Source organism: Argopecten irradians, chromosome 6 (assembly GCF_041381155.1).
Source record: "Argopecten irradians isolate NY chromosome 6, Ai_NY, whole genome shotgun sequence".
Classification (NCBI taxonomy): domain Eukaryota; kingdom Metazoa; phylum Mollusca; class Bivalvia; order Pectinida; family Pectinidae; genus Argopecten; species Argopecten irradians.
This window is the reverse complement of record NC_091139.1, coordinates 11,664,794-11,686,619: the sequence shown is the minus strand read 5'-3', so window position 1 is coordinate 11,686,619 and position 21,826 is coordinate 11,664,794. Positions and strand designations below refer to the sequence as shown.

At 34.4% G+C, this 21,826-nt stretch overlaps 3 protein-coding genes across 3 annotated transcripts; 1 reads left to right on the top strand and 2 right to left on the bottom strand.

The window, feature by feature from the left end:
* The first annotated feature begins 101 nt into the window (after positions 1–101).
* LOC138324992 (programmed cell death protein 2-like) lies at positions 102–4,613 on the top strand. The gene is made up of 4 exons (XM_069270305.1): positions 102–619; positions 2,223–2,506; positions 3,092–3,205; positions 3,793–4,613. Exons 1-4 carry the CDS (start codon positions 103–105, stop codon positions 3,952–3,954), a joined length of 1,077 nt encoding a protein of 358 aa, XP_069126406.1. The 5' UTR covers position 102; the 3' UTR covers positions 3,955–4,613.
* A 1,450-nt stretch (positions 4,614–6,063) lies between these two features.
* Positions 6,064–16,233, bottom strand: LOC138324991 (S-methyl-5'-thioadenosine phosphorylase-like). Its single transcript, XM_069270304.1, has 8 exons — positions 16,090–16,233; positions 11,581–11,667; positions 11,034–11,260; positions 10,330–10,432; positions 9,726–9,878; positions 9,236–9,322; positions 7,855–7,977; positions 6,064–7,240 (listed from the first exon to the last, which is right to left on the bottom strand). The coding sequence occupies exons 1-8, from the start codon at positions 16,099–16,101 to the stop codon at positions 7,199–7,201; spliced, it is 834 nt and encodes a 277-aa protein (XP_069126405.1). The 5' UTR covers positions 16,102–16,233; the 3' UTR covers positions 6,064–7,198.
* A 2,819-nt stretch (positions 16,234–19,052) lies between these two features.
* On the bottom strand, positions 19,053–21,154 carry LOC138326279 (uncharacterized). Its single transcript, XM_069272400.1, has 3 exons — positions 20,930–21,154; positions 20,113–20,454; positions 19,053–19,456 (listed from the first exon to the last, which is right to left on the bottom strand). The coding sequence occupies exons 1-3, from the start codon at positions 21,129–21,131 to the stop codon at positions 19,062–19,064; spliced, it is 939 nt and encodes a 312-aa protein (XP_069128501.1). The 5' UTR covers positions 21,132–21,154; the 3' UTR covers positions 19,053–19,061.
* Between the last annotated feature and the right edge of the window lie 672 nt (positions 21,155–21,826).

Genomic DNA, 21,826 nt, shown 5'->3' with positions numbered 1-21,826 from the left:
TGACGCGAGTATGTTTAAAGCGTAAAAATGACCTTGAATTTAAAAGTATTGATTCGTCAAAGGAAAAAAGAGTTATAACGATCTTGATGACAAAATAAAAAGATGGCGGCGAATGGTGCGAACGACAACGTGGAGTTGGGATTTTTGGAGGAAACAAGTCCAGATTTTCTACGAAGCCATTATTTCCCCAGTAAAGTTGGTGGGAAACCCTCATGGTTGTCTCTTAATCACCTCCCAATAGATATCAATTGTAAAACATGTGGTAAACCTGTCATCTTTCTAATGCAAGTCTACTCACCCGATGACAATGTGTCGTCTGCTTTTCACCGAACAATTTTCGTTTTCGTTTGTCGGAATCCTGGATGTTCAGAAAGAAATTCAAATCTGAATTTTGTGGTATTCCGGAGTCAACTTCCTCGTCAAAATGAGTTTTACAGTCCAGATCCTCCAAACGAGAAAGTAGCTACCCCTGGCCCTAGTCCAGATGCAGACCTATGCCGTGTTTGTGGTCTACTTGGACCAAAACGATGCGCCAAATGTCATTCCGCTTCCTACTGTAGTAAAGAACATCAGGTCATCGATTGGAAGAATGGACACAAAACTGCGTGTTCGTCTAAAGGTATAGATACACTAAATTAGCCTCGTTATACTAATTTTTCAATTCCATATGAAATCTAGTAGTATCAACGAAGTTTGTCTATATGAATGACCAAGATGACTCAAATGAATGACACTACCTTCATTCAATCACACAGGTCAAATAAGTTAAAAAGAGAAAAAAACTGATGGTAATATCTTCACATCCTGGCAATAACTAATTCTCTTTGATATAGTATTGAGCTTGTAATATGCAAAGACATGTTTTTCTAGGGGCTTTTGGGGCAAATAATGGGCCCATTCCCCATGGAAATTATTTCAAATGTATGCCAAAGTGCCCAAAATACATTTTACTCCTGGATATTTCCTTCCCAATTTGCAAATTTCTTCCCCAAAATAATATTAAAAGGCCCCTTCCAAATTAAGTGAAAAAAGCCCTAAAAGATGTATGTCTTTCAAGTTTTTTTGAAAGAATTGCCCTGTCCTTCATTCAAGATCAAGGTGTGACTTTCATTTAAGGTCAAGAACAAATACCAAAAAAAAAATCACAAGACAGCTTCAAAAAATAATTTACTAACCCATGGCCTGCTATATTAGACCTGTACTTCTAAAGCAAGCTTGCAATTGGTTGATATAGAATGTACCACATTTGTTAAAACTTAAACGAATGATCTTGACCTTCATTCAACTTCATTCAAGGTCATAGGGGCCAAATGCATTTCTCAACAGGTTTAAAGCCTTTTTCTCAATATTTCAAGACTAAAGACAGTATAATTGATGTTGTAGAAGGCGGAAATATGAGGCCAGGACTACCAATCTCAAGTTAACTTTTGCTTAGTTTCATCTCTCTGATCATGAACATTCAAACAAACAGTCTGTTTCAGTGTTCGTGGTATTAAGAGAGATCAAAATACTTGAATGAAAAGAAAATTGGATTGGTATGATTTAAACAAACTTGTATAATTGGTATACCACAGGTTCTTTAACACACTACCAAAATTATATATTTGAATTTATAAAAACTTCGAAGCAGATATCGCGAAAGTTGAAAAAAAATGGCTGGACATTCGGACTGGCAAGGACTGTGAGTAAGCCAGAACGAACAATATTTTGCCGGACCAAAATTAATGTGAATTTTTAAAATAAACATAACTTCCCGCTATTAGTGTCCAGGCAACTGCTTTGGTGATTATCTATGCAGTTTTAATTCTACATTGCTGTGGGGTTAAAAACACGATTTTGTTGAATCAAATGATGACTTTTTACCAACTTCTAGTATTCAATAATTGCCAAACAGTCGGTCCGGACCGGATTTTGAAATAGGTGATCTGAGTAAAATTTTGCCGGACATGTCCGTCGGACCGGCAAATTTCGCCATGTCTGCTTTGAAGACCATTATCATGTAAAGCTCGTGGCAAAATTGGCTAACATTGAGTAGATTTTGTTTTGTATTAGAAATCTATGAAAATTACGCAAAGCAAGTCTGATAACAGTTCACAAAAAGGGATTACAATACAATACATGAATAGATGTACCGGTATGTGATTTCTAAATCTACGCTAATTTCTTTTTTTAAGTTATCAAAAATTAAGCCCTAATTAATGATGAATTACAATACTTTGTAGATGCCTCAGGCAAAACGATTGTGAAAGGAGTGTTGTTTCCAGAACTAGAACTAATCACAGAACCAGAGGAATTGGATGATGTTAGCACTGATGATGAATGTGATACAAAGGGTGAAAATGAGAAGTGGCAAGAATACAAAGATTTCCTAAAATCAGACAAAGCGGATAGTTTACTACCAGATGGTGCCTCAAAAAATGAACTAGAGAAAATGGCAACCTCAGAAAGTGTGGATGACAAAGTATTTAGAAAATTCAAGGAACGAATCAAAACTAATCCTGATCAGGTTGTGTATATTTTGAAGTTTGTTGGTTTTCAAGACTGTAAAGTTTGTGATAATTAACATGAACATTTGTGATAATTATAAGGTATATAAGAAAGTTTTCATCTACTGAAGGGAATTGTTGCATGTAAATATAAAATTATTGGATTAAGTGACACATTGCAATTTGCTTATTAGGGTTGATTTGGTTTGATTAGTTTAACGTCCTATTAACAGCAAGGGTCATTTAAGGACGTGCCAGGTTTGTTGGTGGAGGAAAGCCGGAGTACCTGGAGAAAAACCACCGACCAGCGGTCAGGACCTGGCATCTGCCCCACATGGGATTGGAACTCTCGACCCAGAGGTGGAGGGCATGTGGTAATATGTCGGTACATCTTAACCACTCGGCCACCGGGCCCCTATTATTAGGGTTGGACACGGGTACCAATACAGTATTTTTACTCATTTTAGGACAACCAGTATATTTCTTCAATAGTACCAGTATCAGCATCGTTTCATACTGTTTCGTTCATAACGATATCCAACGTTAACCATTTTGCTAATCCAAGGCAATGGAATACAATGGATATCATTACTTACCATTTTTAGGTTTTGAGGTACCATAAAGGAGGCCAGCCACTATGGGTGTCAGTAGACCATATCCCAGAGGAAACAGATATCCCATCATGCTCTTGTGGAGCCAAACGACAATTTGAATTCCAAGTAAGACTTTTTCCATAAAAGTCAGCCTTATTTTCTTAAATGCACATACCGGTATTCAAGAAATGTGCAAGTAAAATTCACAGTGTCAGTTTTGGCATAATGCTACAGGTCTATGAGTCTAGCTAAAAGGTTGTCTGTGTATATAAAAAAAAAACCAATATGGCTGTCATGAACCCTAAATGGGTCAAAATTTTCATAATTCACTGAAGAAAATTGGATAACAAGGGTTTTTAGACAATCTGAATCATGATGTTGAAGGAGATTAATTAGGAACTTGCCTGGTGTGAAGTCCAAAGGTTTCTCAATATGGTCATTCACTTTGTGGGCCCTGCCTTTTCTGACTTCTGAATATTCTAGTCACCACTATTGTAGGTGGTGCCACATAATTATTATAATTGTAGGTGATATGCCACATGTTGTTTTTACTCTTGTAGGTTATGACACTTTATTTGTGTTGTGGATGGTACGTGCCACATGTTATTTGTGTTGTAGGTGACACCACATGATATAATTACAGTTGTAGGTGATGTCATATATTATAATTACTTTTGTAAGTGAAATGTTTCATGTTATATTCACTATTGTAGGTGATGCCACAGATGTTGAGCCATTTACAGGTTGACCAGCTCGGCGACAGTCTGGATTGGGGGACGCTTTGTGTTTATACCTGTAGTAACAGCTGCCAAATAGGCAATTCTTATCACCCAGAATTCATCTGGAAACAGGACTACGCTGCAGAGAAACAGTGACTGTAATACTGTACATCTGGAAATAGGACTACGCTTTAGGACTGCTATAATGCACATCTGGAAATAGGACTACGCTTTAGGACTATGATACTGCACATCTGGAAATAGGACTACGCTTCAGGACTGTAATACTGCACCTCTGGAAACAGGACTACATTGTACGCTGTAGGACAGAAGTGACTGTAATACTGTACATCTAGAAACAGGACTACACTTTAGGACTGTGATACTGTACATCTTGAAACAGGACTACGCTTTAGGACTGTGATACTGTAGAGACAATTCCCATCACCCAGAGTTCATCTAGAAACAGGACTGTGATGAAGAACAGCATTGACTGTAATATGTACATCTAGAAACAGGACTGTGATGAAGAACAGCATTGACTGTAATATGTACATCTAGAAACAGGACTGTGATGAAGAACAGCATTGACTGTAATATGTACATCTAGAAACAGGAAACAGGACTGTGATGAAGAAGAGCATTGACTGTAATATGTACATCTAGAAACAGGACTGTGATGAAGAAGAGCATTGACTGTAATATGTACATCTAGAAACAGGACTGTGATGTAGAACAGCATTGACTGTAATATGTACATCTAGAAACAGGACTGTGATGTAATAACAGCATTGACTGTAATATGTACATCTAGAAACAGGACTGGACTGGTGATGAAGAACAGCATTGACTGTAATATGTACATCTAGAAACAGGACTGTGATGAAGAAGAGCATTGACTGTAATATGTACATCTAGAAACAGGACTGTGATGAAGAACAGCATTGACTGTAATATGTACATCTAGAAACAGGACTGTGATGAAGAACAGCATTGACTGTAATATGTACATCTAGAAACAGGACTGTGATGTAGAACAGCATTGACTGTAATATGTACATCTAGAAACAGGACTGTGATGTAGAACAGCATTGACTGTAATATGTACATCTAGAAACAGGACTGTGATGAAGAAGAGCATTGACTGTAATATGTACATCTAGAAACAGGACTGTGATGTAGAACAGCATTGACTGTAATATGTACATCTAGAAACAGGACTGTGATGAGATTGACATAGTTAATGTATACATGTATTGTATGAAATGGCTCTACCTTTTGAAATTTCCTATTTATACAAGGTAATTTGTCTATCATGATTACCAGGCACCTGGTAAACAATTCTAGGTTTAGAGCATTTAATCACACTTTTTATTACATTTCTAATATCACAGCCCTTTCATACAAGATCTTTATCCTGTCTGCTGCATTGAATTACCTAGAGGATCAATGAAAGTGCTGGTGTTTGGTACCATATTCGATCCAATAAGAACTAAATAAAGACTAAATCTATCAAAACTGTATAGGTTTGCCCTTTTTTTTTACAATAATTTCATCTTAGTAAGCATCTTTTCATTTTTGTGTCGCCTGCAACGCAAGGGCGATCGACACTTAGGTATCACTATGTCGGTGTCGGCGTCTGGCAAACGGTTTCCATGCGATATCTCAATTATTTATTGTCCGATTTCAAACAGATTTAGTATATTGCTTTATATCAATGAGATCTCGTATGAGTTTGATAAAGGTCAAAATCCGTCAATATTTGCAAAAGTTACAGGACTTTAAAATTGTCAAAACTTAAAAGTCCATAGTTTCTGCTGGATAACTTTAGTATTTATCGTCCACTTTTAACCAAATCAGGTGGATTGCTTTATATCAATGAGATCTTAGATGGATTCGAAACTGGTCAAAATCCATCAATATTTGCAAGATTTATGGGATTTGATAACTTCACCTAGTTAATAACAATATTTTCAACTGTTTCTGACAGTATAATAACTAATCACTTTTTGTGATGCTATGCAGGTGTCACATCCACTTCCTTTGAAGTCTTGTTTCAATTTTCTAAACCACTGGGCAATTATTGGGTCGAATACGGTATTGCATTCAACTAGCTATATGAATAACTGTATTGTTACTAATTGATGCATTATCAAAATTCTATGGTACATTCATATCAATGAAACCAGGTCTGATTAATTATGATGTTGAAGATCAAATGTATCAATTTATACAGTAAAGAGACATATATCATATACACATACATGTTTTCATTATAGCATAGATTTTATTTCAAAAAGTCAATATACATATAAAGCGAGAGGCCACCAAAATGTAACAAGAGTTATTCTTCCAATACAAATAAGATGTACATGGAATGATGGATTTCATAAAATATAAAAAAAATATTCAAAATAATCTTTCGTCTTTGAATTTAAGTTATTTTAACTGTGTTGTAAAAGGCACAAAAAATATCCAAGGTCATGTCCTAAAGATAATATATTTGTGGCTGTGTTATAATGAATTTATTAGAGTTGAATTACTCGAAACTTGCCTTGCCACAAGCCTTTACATGTCATGAGTGGCATATCAAATACCTAATGAATTAGTTTAATAGATTTCATATTACATATTCTATATTAACTATGAAAAAAATAGGAATCCCATTAAATGGGAATACAGACACAACTTAACATTTTATTTCCACGCAAGACATTCTACATTATTTCAGTATAAACTCTGATATGTACATGGATTTCGTGGTTCATGGAAATATTGTACAGACAAAACTTCAATTTTTGTAAAAGGCATTCTGATTACATTGTCTAATCTACTCTGGTTATCAAAGGTTTCCATACATTTCAGGCTTCAGTTTTAGACAATAACCACATATAACAACTATGAGAATCAAACCACGTTATCTCAGGCCAACAAAATATTAATTAATGCATATTAACTTTTAATGATTCACCGGGGCTTGATCCAATTCAATACTGATACAAAATGTGTACTGTACTAAGCAATTATGCAATCAAAAATAGACTATTAAGTCCGAGATAACAAAGTTCAACTAAATGGCACTCAAAAATTTCAATCATTGGTTGATATTGCAGAAAATCTTTATATCTGAGTAACACATCACAGGCTGCTATTCCACAGTTGCATATTACAGAGTTATCTACTCTTGTGGATGGCTATTGATTGTGACGTCATGTGTGAGCATAACATTATACACAGAGAAAACGACCACAAAATAATGACGTCACAATGGATACCTAACCGCAAGGGAAGTAACTCTGTAATATGCAGAGACGAAATAGCTATACATATATATTGCAAGACGGATCTTTGTAAAAATTTTAAATGTCCTTGCTGAGGTTAGAAACGTTCCATGGACTCTTCAGTAACTATGTGGTAGCATGGTATTGGACGTGACCATATCCTGGAAAGATAGAAAAAAATCATGGTAAACTATAGTACTACTAGAAAGGTTCTCCTCAATGTCGTTTATCTCAACATAGGAAGGAGGTTACATACTGTAAACCAACTTTCTTTCGTGTGCGATTTATTCTCACGAATTTCGCGATCTCAATAAATATGTGAAAGTTTATTTCTGCGAACTAACATCCACATCATTGATAATGATAGGAATTTTTTTTAAATCTGTGAATATTAATCAGCTGTAAATATTTCATATTTCGCAAGTGATTTTTACGCAGGTTAATTTGTTAAGAATGCATTCAAATTTACATAAGCTTGCAGATTGATTTCTTTGTTATTAACTGGTAAACATTCTGTAAAACCTTCTAACTGATTGCTTAGTTTTACAGACAAAAGTCTCCATTTACAACTCTTTCTAAAATTTCTAAATTTATTTATTATACATTTATATAATTAAACAACAAAGCTAATCTGCCATTCAGTAATCAGATCAACAAGCAGACAAAAAATATCTTGGGCCTCTTGAATTGGTTATTGAGAAGAAGTTGTTTTTAAAATTGATTAGCTAATTTGAGCCCAGTGACTCCAGAGCATATGTATGTTGGTATAACTTACCTGTTTACTTTTGATTGTATCTGTCCAGTCCTGCTGTGCTATCAATGGGATGGCCTTCAGTAGCACTTTCTGTGCATTAGAAGCATTCAGCTGAAATGTCTGCATGACATTGGCAACATTTACCTATGACAAGAGAAAAGAACTAATATTTGATTGTATGAATTGATTAAAACAATGTGTAAGATAATTTTGATTAACTGATCATACACTATCTATTATTAAATGGGTTATAAATTAAAGGTGGAACATCCTAAAGCATGCTTCTAAGTTTCTGGTTCCATCCACCTCCAAAGGATTCAATAACAAAGGTCAAATTAAGTGAGTTAGGAAATACCTGGTATGAATATGAACTGATTGTTGATGTCTTGTTGTTTTGGGTATAAGCATTTAAAGAATCTAACATATTCCATTTCCAAGACCTTAAGGCTAAATTAAGAAATCAAGCCTGTCCAAATACAATTACATTTTAGCCTGTTATTTGGCTGATCAAATGTCTTTACTTTGTACTGCCATATAACAGGCTAAAAGTGTATTTATATTTTAGGGGGTCAAGGTTATTTGTCCAACTATTCCATCGTTGCATATTACAGTGTTATATCTTTTGCTGGTAGATATCAATTGTGACATTACTTTGTGGGCAAAAATTTTAGTTTTCTCTGAAATATATTAACACTTGCGTAGCAATTAGTACCTACTTGCAAGGGCAGATAACTTTTAATGTGCATATTATTATTGACCTCATGGTTATGCGAAAAATGTGGAATAATTCCTAAGATCTTGAAAGTATGTTTAGGTTATTCATTTGTGAGTAACATGCTAGGCCTTTAGATATATATCTCAGCAAGTCACTGACCAACAATATGTCCATGGTTATTGAGAAGATATTGAAAAGTATTTTTAAAATTGGCTATGCCAGAAAGAAGGGAATGGAAATATGTCAACGGAGACTATATCTGTTCAGTATAAACTCGATACCTGATATAACTGCACTAAATTGCAATCACATGGATTGGTTTAGTTTTAGTTTGTTTTATAATCTCTCAACAGCTTGGTTAGTTTCAGGGCATCCTTTGAGTTTATAACATGCAAGAATGGTACTAATGGGCGTTTTTGTCTCCTTGTGATAACAGCAACTATTGGCTTCACAACCACATTATTCCACTTCACATATCACACAGTTACTTATCTTATGTGTAAGTTTGCTTGTTTGTTTTTGTTTTACAGTCTCAACAGCCAAAATCTTTTATGGATGTGCCAGGTTTAGGAGGTGAAAAAAGTCTAGAGTATTTAGAGAAAAATCATCAGTTTGTAATATACATAACTGCCAATTAATAAATGCTCAATGTGGGATTTAAACTCAAACCCCTGTGGTGTAACTTACAGATTCTGTGTCGGGCCTCCAGCTATCGTAGTCTGTCACCAAAGCCATTGATGCATAACACAGTCCTGCTTCATTAGCCAACACTACCTGATAAGAAACAAAAATATTGTCTCACAGGTTTAAAGTGGTGTACATTTATAAATATCTAAATGAAACTTCTACCTAGAACATATCACAAGTGTATATTTTAATTGAACATTGATGACTTATGGACTTCACTTAAAGAACATTTGAATTTAATCTTTAATTTTGACCTAGCAGGGGAGATAATTTGATTAACCTCGGGTACTGTTGTCAAGTGTTGATACAATGTCCTTCTCAGAAATGGAAAAGTTTACTATCAGCTTAAGAATAAAATGGAGGCCTCTCTATGAATCCAACATATTTTATTTCTGTGACCTCAGAACTAGATCAATAAATCAAGAGTGCTCAAATAAATACAATTGCCTGTTATTCGTCATTGGTGTAACAGGGGAGATAATTTCATTACCTCAGGAACTGTTGTCATGTTGATACAATGAGCTCCCCAAGAATGGAAAAGTTTACTCTCGGCTTCAGAAGAAAATCGAGGTCCTTCTATTGTCAGCATGGTGCCTCCTTTATGGCAGCCGATAGACAGTTCTTTGGCACAGTCGTACAAAATCTGGAAAAATTAATCCATAATTTCTTTTAATGTTTTATATCTTTTGTTAAAATAACATTTAGTTTTCTTCATCCCAAATAAAGAAACTTCTATTTTATTTTTGTTTAAAAATTTTTTTATTTCCAATTGGAAGCTATATATCACTTAAGTACAATATAATTTTATATATACCCGTAATTCTATAAAAATTATATCCTCATGTTTCATGTGATTCATTTCCTTGTATAAAAAATATTTTTATACAATTCAAAATCCATGCGTATTTTGACAATGAAACACTCAATTTATTTTTATTATTTGGGAAATTTAAAAGGGATTATATTTTTTTGTGAATCTGTAAGTCTTTGTGAAAAAATAAGTAATAGCTGTTATAAGTAGAAATCACAAAGACATACAAAAATAGCAAACTATACAGTATAAGCAAACCCAAAAAACAAATATTTTTATTTACCTGGCTAGTCCTGGTACAAAATGGTTTGGCCATAGGCATGTGACATATACCAGGGGGTGCATGTTCTGATCCATCGAAAAATGTCTGTATTCTTTTCTGAGTTCTGCAGAAAACACACTTTACATATTAAACACATACTACACCTTTACAATATTTTCCTTTAGAATTAACATACAATTGTATGATTTGTCTAAAGCACATATCACTGAGAGACAGTGTTTTTGGCTGGTATAGACAGGTTTCCATATTATACAGGTTTTAATTATTATATGTACTTTGATTAATAAGGAAAATGACATCAAATTAGGCCAGGTAGACAAGTGCTGGTTTGGACAAGTTCTCTCTAATGGGACACACTTCCCCAGGTGGTCACAGTCAATATTTATTCTAACTCTGCTTCCCTTCCCCAGAAAATGTTTTGCCATTTAGTAACAATCCAGATTTCTACTTCCCCTATTGGGCCCTGACCTTCACACCCCAAGACTTATATAAACTCTATCCACCCTTCCACAGAGGATGTGTCTGACCAAATTTGGTAACAATCCATGTAGAACTCTATGTATAGTAGCGATTTAAAGAAAATATTGATGGACCGACCAACAACAGATCACATACCATGGAACAAGCTCAGCAGCCATTTGGTCCAGGTGAACTTAAAGAGTTTTTATAAATAGTTTAAAGATTATCTATAACCCTCAACAAACCTGTCAATAAACTGATCCAGGATAACAATTTCTCCCGGGTGCATATTCTCCTGTAGGGAACCGCATGCGGTGGTCACCACAAGGTGTGTACAGCCGACCTGTTTTAAGGCCCAAACATTGGCACGAAAGTTGACATTGGTTGGCATGGTGGAATGGGAGCGACCATGTCTGGCTAGAAGTACACATGGTACACCTGCAATTTCACCAACCTTCAGTGAGTCAGAGGGCTGAAAAATTGTCAAGATCATGGTTTTATACACAACAGCTTACATCTTAAAATCATAATATATCTGTTTATGTTTGCACGATTATGTTGGGAGAAATCTATATAAAAATACCATGCAAATTAATCCTATTTTAATTGAGTAAAAAATAATCCTATTTTATTGAGTAAATGTTTCATTATAAAAACTTGCCAGTTTTGACCATAATTCCCAATAGTGGGAGTGTTAGTACTACTGGTGCGAGATTTTTTTTCAACAATTGGCATAATGACACAAATAGAAAGAGTGTGTGTACATGCATGAAGTTAGTATCATATTTATACCTTTCCATATGGTGTGTCAACTTCTTGGTCAGCTCCATTTTTCAGGATGTCTGGGTTGGAAAGCCCTGATCCTCCAATTATCCCAATCTAACGATAAAAGTATAAGTACATTATAATTACATGGAGGACCATGTGGTAGATGGAGGACCATGTGGTAGATAAGCCTTTGGCTTAACATGTAAATCCATCCTCAATAAATAAAGTTTACTATTATTATTATTACAGCAAAATTAGATAATTTCTATCTTAAGTTCAAGATGTAAGATAAAAACTTGCATCAGAAAATATAAATTGGTACCAATAGCCGAAAATATAAATTGGTACCAATAGCCAACATCAGTTTTTATCTGTTGAATCAATATCAATGGGCCTCGCTGGTGGTGTGGTTGGGATGTTTTGACATAACCCCCAAACTCTGGGTCTCGATTTTGAATCCAAGGTAACACATGAACAGTTGTCAGGTAGTCTTCCGACTATAGAAAGATATCCTGGCTGTTGATAATGACATTAGAATTTTTTAAAACAAAACACATATTTATGTATGTAGAACAGGATAAATACACATTCCTGTCGAGTGCCCCGACCAGGAATCGAACCCAGGTCTCGGGCGTTGAAATCTACGGCTCTACCGACTGAGCCAAAGAAGCATGCTCCATCAGCTGAGTGACAGAGACCGTATTTAACACTATGTACAAGTCACACCGACCCGCTCCTTTTACACTACTCCCCCTGTGTTTCTTGAGATTTCCTAAATCTCAACCCAAGACTCTTTAATCACCTTCCATGGGTTATTTAGTTGGGCACCAATCTAGAAAAACAGGAAAAATACACATTCCTGTCGAGTGCCCCGACCAGGAATCGAACCCAGGTCTCTGGCGTGGAAATCTACGGCTCTACCGACTGAGCCAAAGAAGCATGCTCCGTCAGCTGAGTGACAGAGACCGTATTTAACACTATGTACAAGTCACACCGACCCGCTCCTTTTACATGTACATAAAGAGTTGTCATAGAAAAAAAGGGCTTAAAATTTTTACATGGCACTATATTATAGGACATAGATGAGAGGGACAAGTTACTCTGGTTTTTGGACAAACATGTCAGGCTTTTGTGTTTGTCCACTGATCCGTAACGTTGGATTTATGACTGGTTTTTCTTTGATATCCACCGGCGCAACCATTGATGTAGCTTGTGGGTGCAGGGTTAACCATCCTACTTTCTGAAGCGGGCCAGCATTTCATGAGATGTCTTATTTTTGTAATGAAAATTTACTACATTTCTTCTAAATCTTTCGTCTTTAAAGCAAGGATTAGCGTATATGTTGTGGTTATTAAGCTTTACATTGGTGTTCCATTTGACACGACAAGACAAGTATTTGTTGAGAAAAATGATTTTATTCTCGATTCATTAGGCGTCTAGCTCGCGTGGCATTTATAGTAGTATGAAAGAGACAGTGACAGGTCCTTCTCACTTATAAATCCTTGATGGCACCATCACATTACACTAACATTATATACAGGAGTATACAACTACTACACCAAAGGGGACTTAACTTAAAATTTATGATATTGTCTCAATTTTTGTAAAAGTCACACTAAATCACCACCATTGCTTTAATACCTACTATGAAGCTAAAAATAGAACACAGGTAAACATCAGTCAACCAAGCATGAGGTTTGCACTGAATGTCTCCAGTTACTACATGTATTGTTAGTCAATGAAGTGCAGAGACAGTAACATAATACAGGACTGTTATAAATATGCACAGTAAAATTTAGCTTGGCCACCAGTCTCTAGAATATCAAAAGAATCATTAAAATTGGTTTGACAATTTTTGTCTCCTATGTACGTAACAGGGTGCAGGAATTACAATAACTTTAATACCTGCCTTTGCTACGGATCAAACTCGGGACCTCTGGATTACTAGTCTGACGCTCAACCGATCGAGCTAAAGAGAAGTTCTCTCTAGCCGAGCAATATATTGCGGCTAGTATTGACCAGGGTTACATCGATACTCCCCCTCTAGGAAACAACTCGTCCTTGAGTTTCCAGGGGTCACAACGATTCCTTCGCAGGTATCATGAAGTATGTAATTCCCGAGTCCCTACGTGGGCGCCAATGTAACAGGGTGCAGGATTTACAATAACTTTAATACCTGCCTTTGCTAGGGATCGAACTCGGGACCTGATTACTAGTCTGACGCTCAACCGATCGAGCTCATGCATTCTAAGTTTCAAACTATTTGAAAATAGGGGAAATAATCTAGTATTGGAGCTGAGGAAATTTAAGCTTATCAACAACTTATGCTAATTATAGCTACTGTTGTAGCGGAAAAGATATCACCTTCTGACTGACTTTTCCGCTACTGCAAGGTCCCTCTATAAAGGTGTGGGAAACCAAATCAGGTACGACCGACCATCGATTATGTCTCGTCAAAAATTATTCCGATCAAACACGGCTTTGACACATACCTGGGTGTTAGTAGGGGATGTTATTCTAGCTGTAGACGTTCAGTTTTTAACCTTTTAACCATTATTTAATCAGATAGATGCATTTGAATCCAATGTTGACAATTTCTCGGCTAAAATCGAGCGACATTTTGTAAACTACCGCCGCGCATGCGCCAGTCTCCGAGAACATTACTTGTGAGGCCCCATGGGGGACCCTCATATATGAGTCATATGAAAGGAGTAGGTCTAAAAATTCGGGTATTTTGGCGATGTCATTTTTAAAATGAAATCAAATAGTAAAATCACTAAAATGAATACACAATATTTAAGTTTCTTTAAGCATTCTGAAAAATGAAATGGGTAGTAAGAAATTAATTTAAGATTAAACAAATATATATATAGGCCTATATAAATAAATAAATGATTTGTATCAGTTTTCTTTTCATAATTAATGATATATTTCTTAAGTAAATGACTCTTATCTTGTCTGATTCCAATATGTCTTGACATATTGTCCATGATTTTTTATTGATTTTTTTTTTTTTTGCATTTTTTAACAATGCACACAGTACATGTATATTTATAAATTGTAGATCGCATGGGTAATACAATTTTGACTTTGACATTATAATTTAGAATGGAAATTTGTGGAAATATTCTTATAAATTCTAGCATCAGAAACTATTCGTGATTTTCTCTGTTCTCATATTTTTTATAATTCATAAATGAATATGTCAATACATATAATCTTTATATACTTATAATCAATATCAATAAAATTTCATACACGTGCATTTCTTCTGTCGATACACAAGCCACATTTTATATAAATTATATTCTGCATTTCCAAATAACTTTACCATGTTAATGTGTGTTGATGAAGAAAGCATCAAGAATATCTTCCATTTCCAATCAATCAGAATTTAATTTGACATCAAAGAAAATCACCTACAATTCAAATCAAGTTTAAACTTTATAATTAGCTTGGTTTATTATGTTTAATGTTGTAGGGCTTACATGTACATGTAAACAAACTACAGAAAAATCCTGCAGTTGAGTTTTGAAAAAAAATGGAAACACATGTATGCACTTTCCAAATAAATATAAATTAAATAAGTTTGACATAAAAGATAATAATTAATCATTCTAAAAATAAAAACAATAAAAAATAAAACTTTCCAAAAAATACAGATGCTGATGATGAATTGAACAGTTTTTCAAACAAACTACATGTATTGTTTTTTTTTTTTTTTACATCTTTTTAACTTAAAGAATAAAATAAAAAAAGGTTCTTTTCCTCTTTTTCATGTTTTTATATATATTTATAATCAAATTGCTTGTCTATCCATTGTATGTGTTGTATGAACATTTGTAGGCCTGCAAAACATAATGAAAATATCATCACCCCTAATGGGCCTCACAAGTAATGTTCTCGGAGACTGGCGCATGCGCGGCGGTAGTTTACAAAATGTCGCTCGATTTTAGCCGAGAAATTGTCAACATTGGATTCAAATGCATCTATCTGATTAAATAATGGTTAAAAAGTTAAAAACTGGACGTCTACAGCTAGAATAACATCCCCTTCTAACACCCAGGTATGTGTCAAAGTCGTGTTTGATCGGAATAATTTTTGACAAGACATAATCGATGGTCGGTCGTACCTGATTTGGTTTCCCACACCTTTATAGAGGGACCTTGCAGTAGCTGAGGAAATTTAAGCTTATCAACAACTTATGCTAATTAGGATCTGGTTAAATTAATTGTATCCAGCCAGTTTATTTTACTTCATGAATTGCATGGTTTAATTTAGGATTATAGGCCGGCCTGTCTCATAATTTTAAGAATTTGAAAAAAAATTGTACCTACATGTACTTTTTTCATTCAAAAGTGTGCAATAATCAAACTGCATACATGCATTTCCTACGTTTTGTTTCGTTCTAACTTCTAATTCTACTTCTAGATGACAACATCGATCAGCCGTGCATATCCAGGTGCTGATTTTACCAGAGTTTGCATGATCTATAACAAGAAGGACTCTCAAAGACAGAGCTGTATAACTTACCTTTATCGACATTTTCACACCTGTGCTGACTGCTGCAGTTATGACACTAATGGGACTCCTCTACCGGTAATAGTGCAGTCACACGTGTTTACTATGCGCGCTTTCAACTTCTCAGTTGAACCTTAAACACATATTTTATCGTCACCAAATGACAATTTTTACTACGTTGTAAGGAATTTGAGGGGAATCTTTATATCTATGACTTTTAAAATAGTAGTGACATAAAGAAAATTAGACTTGTAAGTGGAAGTTAACTAATTAGTGAAATAAATCAACTGTAACTGCTGTTTTGTACGAATCTACCACAAGAAGAGAAGCGCGCACTCTCTCTAGCCTTATCACAGTACTAGTTATCTCCCTTCCCTTATCAAATTCTGATGTAATTTGCCAGTGGTTTTTTTATTCATGATTCAGAAGAATTTTGAAACAAAGTCGTAGTGTTCACAGGCTTTTATCATAGTATAGACTAAACATAGGGTTCAACTTTATATTATTTTTTAATGATGTATTGAATATTTTATGAAAAGAATACTATATAATAGTATTTGTACTTAGTCGATAATACCAACGATTGTCAAGACTCAAAGTTTATGCCCATCTTCGATAAACTAGAGTATCCTGTTATCACAGATCTATTCATGTATCTACCAAACTAAAATTGACACTAGTTTTGTGTGACAGATAAAGTCGATAAGAAGAGGGTACCTATACTCTTAAAGAGTATCTGACTTGTTGTGAAGGTCATTTCCTGGAATTTCCACAGATACCTTTATTTTATTAACATTTAATCCTTTTACCGGGTACTAGATTTATCAAAAGAACTTGTGTAGTTTATGTACGTCATTTAGTTACAGTAATAAAGCATTTGACACCGTGTGGCATGCTGGATTACTATACAAACTTTATGAATTGGGTCATAAAAATATATAAAATGCATGTATACAAATGTTGAAAGTTGTGTTTTATATAATGGGTTAAAGTCTCCCATGCTCAAAATGGAACGTGGAATATAACGGGGAGGGGCATTGTCTGCCAAAATGTATTTAGTTTTTATTAATGATTTATTAAATAAAATAGAGAATTCTGGTCTAGGTGCAGTGATTGTAGATTTGAATGTTAATGTTCCCACACAAGCAGATGATATCTGTTTAGTTAGCACCAGTTTTAAAAGCCTTCAGAAAATGATTTTAATCTGTGAAGATTATAGAAGAAAATGGCGTTTTTCATTTTCTGCCGTAAAAAGCAAAATTGTAACTTTTACAAATCAAAGGATAAGAACTTGTACTGTGTATGATAATGCTTATCTTTATAATTGTATTATGCCACAGACTGAAGAAATTCCACATGTTGGTATATTATTAAATTCCAAACAAAATTATTTTGATAGAACATCGAATGCTTGTAAAAAATTAAGGTCAGGTACAATGTCCATTGTCCGCTCTGGTGCTCACCCATGTGCCCTTAACCCCTTAACTGTTGCAAAAATTATCAAAATTAAGGTTTATCCATCTGCTTTATACGGTTGCGAGCTTTGGCAACTCACAAGAACGGAAATTACAATGTTAGAGAGAGCACAACACTTTATTGTTAAATCGATACAGGGATTCGAAAAGAGGACCAGAACGGATATGTGCACATCATTACTTGGTTGGACCTCTATTGAAGCGTATATAGACACCAGAAAATTGTTATTTTTTGGAAGATTATGTAGAATGAAACCAACATCTCTTGTTTTTAAAGTTTTTACTACTAGACGTCTAGGTAGAACATACCAAAAGGGATTTATTCCTGACATAGTAGAAATATTGAACAAGTACTCATTATATAAAGAGTTAAAAACATTTTTTGAAACCGGAAATTTCAGAAAGAATGTTGTTTGGAAAAAAATAGTTTACAATGCTGTTATAAAATTTGAGGAGCATAATTTTAATGAACATATGAAAATTGATACTGACTCTAGAAGATTTCGTGAATTACATAACGAAGTTAAACCTTATACTTTATGGAAGCTAGCGCTTTTGTTCCCTCAATACAGAGAAATAATACATTATATAATGAAAATAGTTACAACTATACGTAGTTTGAATACGATGGAATTATGTCATAAATGTGGGTTTCTGTACACGGACCCTATGACACATTTAGTTCTACAATGTTCATATACCTCTGAGTTGAGAGACCAACTTTGGTGTTGCATAATTAATATCTTACACTCGCTTACAGATGTACAGATATTTCATATATTGATTGGAGGGAATGTTTCCTTCACTATTAGTGAAGAAGAACTGAATGATTTCAGAATAAAATCTGTTGTCTATGTGTACAAGATGTGTAAATCATATTATGCTTAATCATGTATTAATTGAAAAAAGAGGAGTTGATATATTTTTAAAGTATAACACTTTAATGTGAATTACATGCTGTATCCTTAAAATTATAGAATAGATGTGCGAGCCCGTAACGCCTCGCTGGTACTTGTAGGGCTCTGCCCACCCCTACTTTTAGTTGTATGATTTTGTTATAAATCTCATATAACAAAAGAATAATGGGTAATGAATAATAATTAAGTTAATAAAAAGCATCGGGTTGCACACTTTGTTATGCCATCCTATATTTAACGTATAAATGAAAATTTATAAGATATTTTGTATATACTAGTACTTATACTTGTACTTATATTATTGAACAAATAACTATTTATTAATGTAATGTTTACTTTGTATTACTCTTATATTTAAAAATGCTTTGTATATTTGTGTTTATTATTCATGCTTTTGTAATCTTCAAATTTGGAGGCACTAAAGAGAATAATAATAGACCCTAAGGGTATGCAAACATATTTAAGAAATAGTAGTAGACGAACATGACGTTTTAGTTTTAAAAGTGGCTTTACGAGAAGCATATTGAACAAATATGTTTAACTGAAAATCCTTTTTTTTAAATAACAAATCTTGTAGAGCAAACCATTTGAATTAATTTATTAAAAACCCAGAGAACATTGAAGATGATTGCTCAACATCGACACCGCCAGAATGAGAACTAACACTTATCCAGACCTCATCTCCAGAACTCAACTGAAGAACAGCTGCCGCTGAACCTGTAGAACCATGGAACCCATTGGCAGTGCCGACAACATTGCCATTTCTGACAATATGTGTGTACATCCAGCCGTCCGCGTTTAGGACCCTGACGTTCCAGTGGAAGACGTACAAGCCAGCCTTTTGACACGTGAATGCACCTGTGTTACTACTGTAAGCCCCTCCGACCAACGTGACAATGTTCTGGAATGCGATAGCACGGTTATTCCCAGGGTCCACCAGCTTTTGACTAAGTATAGCATAGAAGGCGTGTCCGCTACCTATCGAGGCTGTAAATAGAACAGGAAAGGGACCATTTTAAAGATGCTCCACCGCCGAAAGAGCATAAACGATACTCGTCATTTGAAAATACGTGGTGTTTAATCATGTTTATATGTCTTATTAACAAAATAAAGTAAAAATATAAAATAAGCTTTTGGTACATGCAGTTGATTATTTTTAATACTTTATCTTGGAGTAAAATTGGAAGCTCAAACTTTTCAAAGGTGGTAATGGCGTAAAGAAAGTAAGTTTTTAACTTAAGAAAAGCACAAATTCGTCTGCTCCTACTTTTGATACAGAATTTTTAAGATACGATTCATTTTGCCATCGTCAAGGATATGACTGTCTAAGTTCGTTTAAGGCCTACAACAGCGAAATCAGGATCAAATCCATTCACATAAAGTTGTTACCCTATCATGTGCAAGGCTGTAGTTCGAAAATCTTAATTTAACCAAACATTCTCTTCGACTCGTTCTCAAGGCAATGGAATTTTTGCATCTCTATTTATCGGTTATGCTTTGTGTCCATTGTTTGTATGCAAAATGAAGCTTTTCATTAATTAATAAAAGTAAAACGTAAACTGCACTTAGTTCAAAAACGTGAGTGCCGAAAAAATCCTATATCAAATCGTTAAAATCATACTGTAAACTATTATTATACTTGCCTACTCGTGTGTCTCTATCCAAATTATTCATTCGGCTATATTGTGCTTTCCTTTTAAAGAATGTCGCCCCCACGGTAGTTTCTTTATTTCCTGTGCCTGTTGATCTCGAGCTGAAGTTTCCAACATGGCTCTGCTGGGGACTGGAGGTGATGTTGTTTATATTGTTTGTAAGTTTGACTGCGTCGGTCTCGGATTCGGTGGTGACTGTTTGTTGATACAGCTGATTCTGTAGATCATTGACAATCTTTTGTAGATCATTGTTAGCAGCTCTTAGATTTCCCATTTCCCGTCTGATAATCTTTAGTTGATCGTCGCTGTTGGCGTAAAACTGTTCCAGCATTTCTATGTCAATTAAAGCATTTTTGAAAATATCCAAGTTTTATCCGATAACATATTATGAAATGTTCTTCTAACTACTGGTATCTGATAACGCCAGGAAAATGCACTGTCAACCAAATTTCTTTCGCGACTGCTTAATTTCGCTATTTATGTCAAAAAACATATTAAAAAAAAATCGCGGAAATAAATTCGCGGATTTAATTTCGCGAATTTATTTGGATAGCAAAATTCGCAAAAATAAATTGCACGCGAAAGACAGTTGGTTAACAGTATTTTAATATTCTTATTATTTTCGTACTGGCAGGGCATTGAGATTTAGACATGGTTTTACAAAATGTATAATAAATACAATAAGTCATAATGTGGTCAACCTTATCATGATATTTACTAATACATTTATGACGTTTTGTTAATAAAATGTAATAAATTATTGTAATCTATAAACAAAACCGTAGATGATAATGGTTGGAAATATTACCGATACGTAGAACATCTTCATTATGTCTGCTTTCAAATTCCTCGATACGTTTGGAAAGGCCAGAGGTCAATGAACCAAAACGCTGGTCAAAATAATTCAATATGTCGTCTGGGATGTCCGGAAAGGGTTCGTTGGAGGAAATCTCCCCATTGGTGACGACCACCAAGGAAGCAACAAAACAGGAATAGTATTTCAGAAACATTGCAGTAGAGTTCGATATATAGAAAGATAACGCAGTAGATACATGTATATAGCGGAGATAAGAATCATGTTTGAGAACACGTAAATAATATGTCTAATCTACATAACGTACATCGTGTTCTGGAACTAATTTCAATGTGTATAGCAATACAGATCATAAATAATATGTATCGTTTGGACAATGATTTATGTTTTATTGTGTACAAAACATACATACAAAACAATCTGTTATGTTTTCTTCTCGACGCAATCAGTACTTCATTCCATATAAGGCATAATGTTATGGATTTTTTTTTTCGGGATGCAATTAATTATATTGAATAATTTTATATTGAAGTAAAATAAGTTGATGATTAAAGTGTAACGTGAGAAACTTTTGTTAATAAAGAAAAATGCTAATCCTTTAATAAACAATAAATACCATTTGTTGGCGGTGTAACAATTGGTTGTATCTCTTGAAATTATAATTTTTTATGATGTTAAAATGTTTTGCAATTAGACAAAAGGAGATATTATCATAGGTGCATTCAAAAATTCCTCCTTTAAACATCTTGATAAAGTCGATAACCGCTTTTCCTAATAAAGTTTGCGGATGTTTTCCTATGAAGGCCATCATATAATTCGTGTTCAAACTAACGTTTTTTAACCCATAATTAATTGAGTTAAATTTTGCTTTTTAGATTATATAACTTCATG

Bases quoted from the DNA above. Each gene is read 5' to 3' on its own strand.
- LOC138326279 (XM_069272400.1), bottom strand. From the start codon at position 21,131: ATGTTTCTGAAATACTATTCCTGTTTTGTTGCTTCCTTGGTGGTCGTC. The intron at 20,455-20,929 runs GTAATATTTCCA...TAATTGACATAG, and splicing joins TGAAGATGTTCTACGTATCG to AAATGCTGGAACAGTTTTAC. The intron at 19,457-20,112 runs GCAAGTATAATA...TTCTATTTACAG, and splicing joins GGATAGAGACACACGAGTAG to CCTCGATAGGTAGCGGACAC.
- LOC138324991 (XM_069270304.1), bottom strand. The intron at 9,879-10,329 runs GTAAATAAAAAT...TAATTTTTCCAG, and splicing joins TTTGTACCAGGACTAGCCAG to ATTTTGTACGACTGTGCCAA. The intron at 7,978-9,235 runs GTAAGTTACACC...CTCTTGTCATAG, and splicing joins GGAGGCCCGACACAGAATCT to GTAAATGTTGCCAATGTCAT.
- LOC138324992 (XM_069270305.1), top strand. From the start codon at position 103: ATGGCGGCGAATGGTGCGAACGACAACGTGGAGTTGGGATTTTTGGAG. The intron at 620-2,222 runs GTATAGATACAC...AATACTTTGTAG, and splicing joins AACTGCGTGTTCGTCTAAAG to ATGCCTCAGGCAAAACGATT. The intron at 3,206-3,792 runs GTAAGACTTTTT...TCACTATTGTAG, and splicing joins AACGACAATTTGAATTCCAA to GTGATGCCACAGATGTTGAG.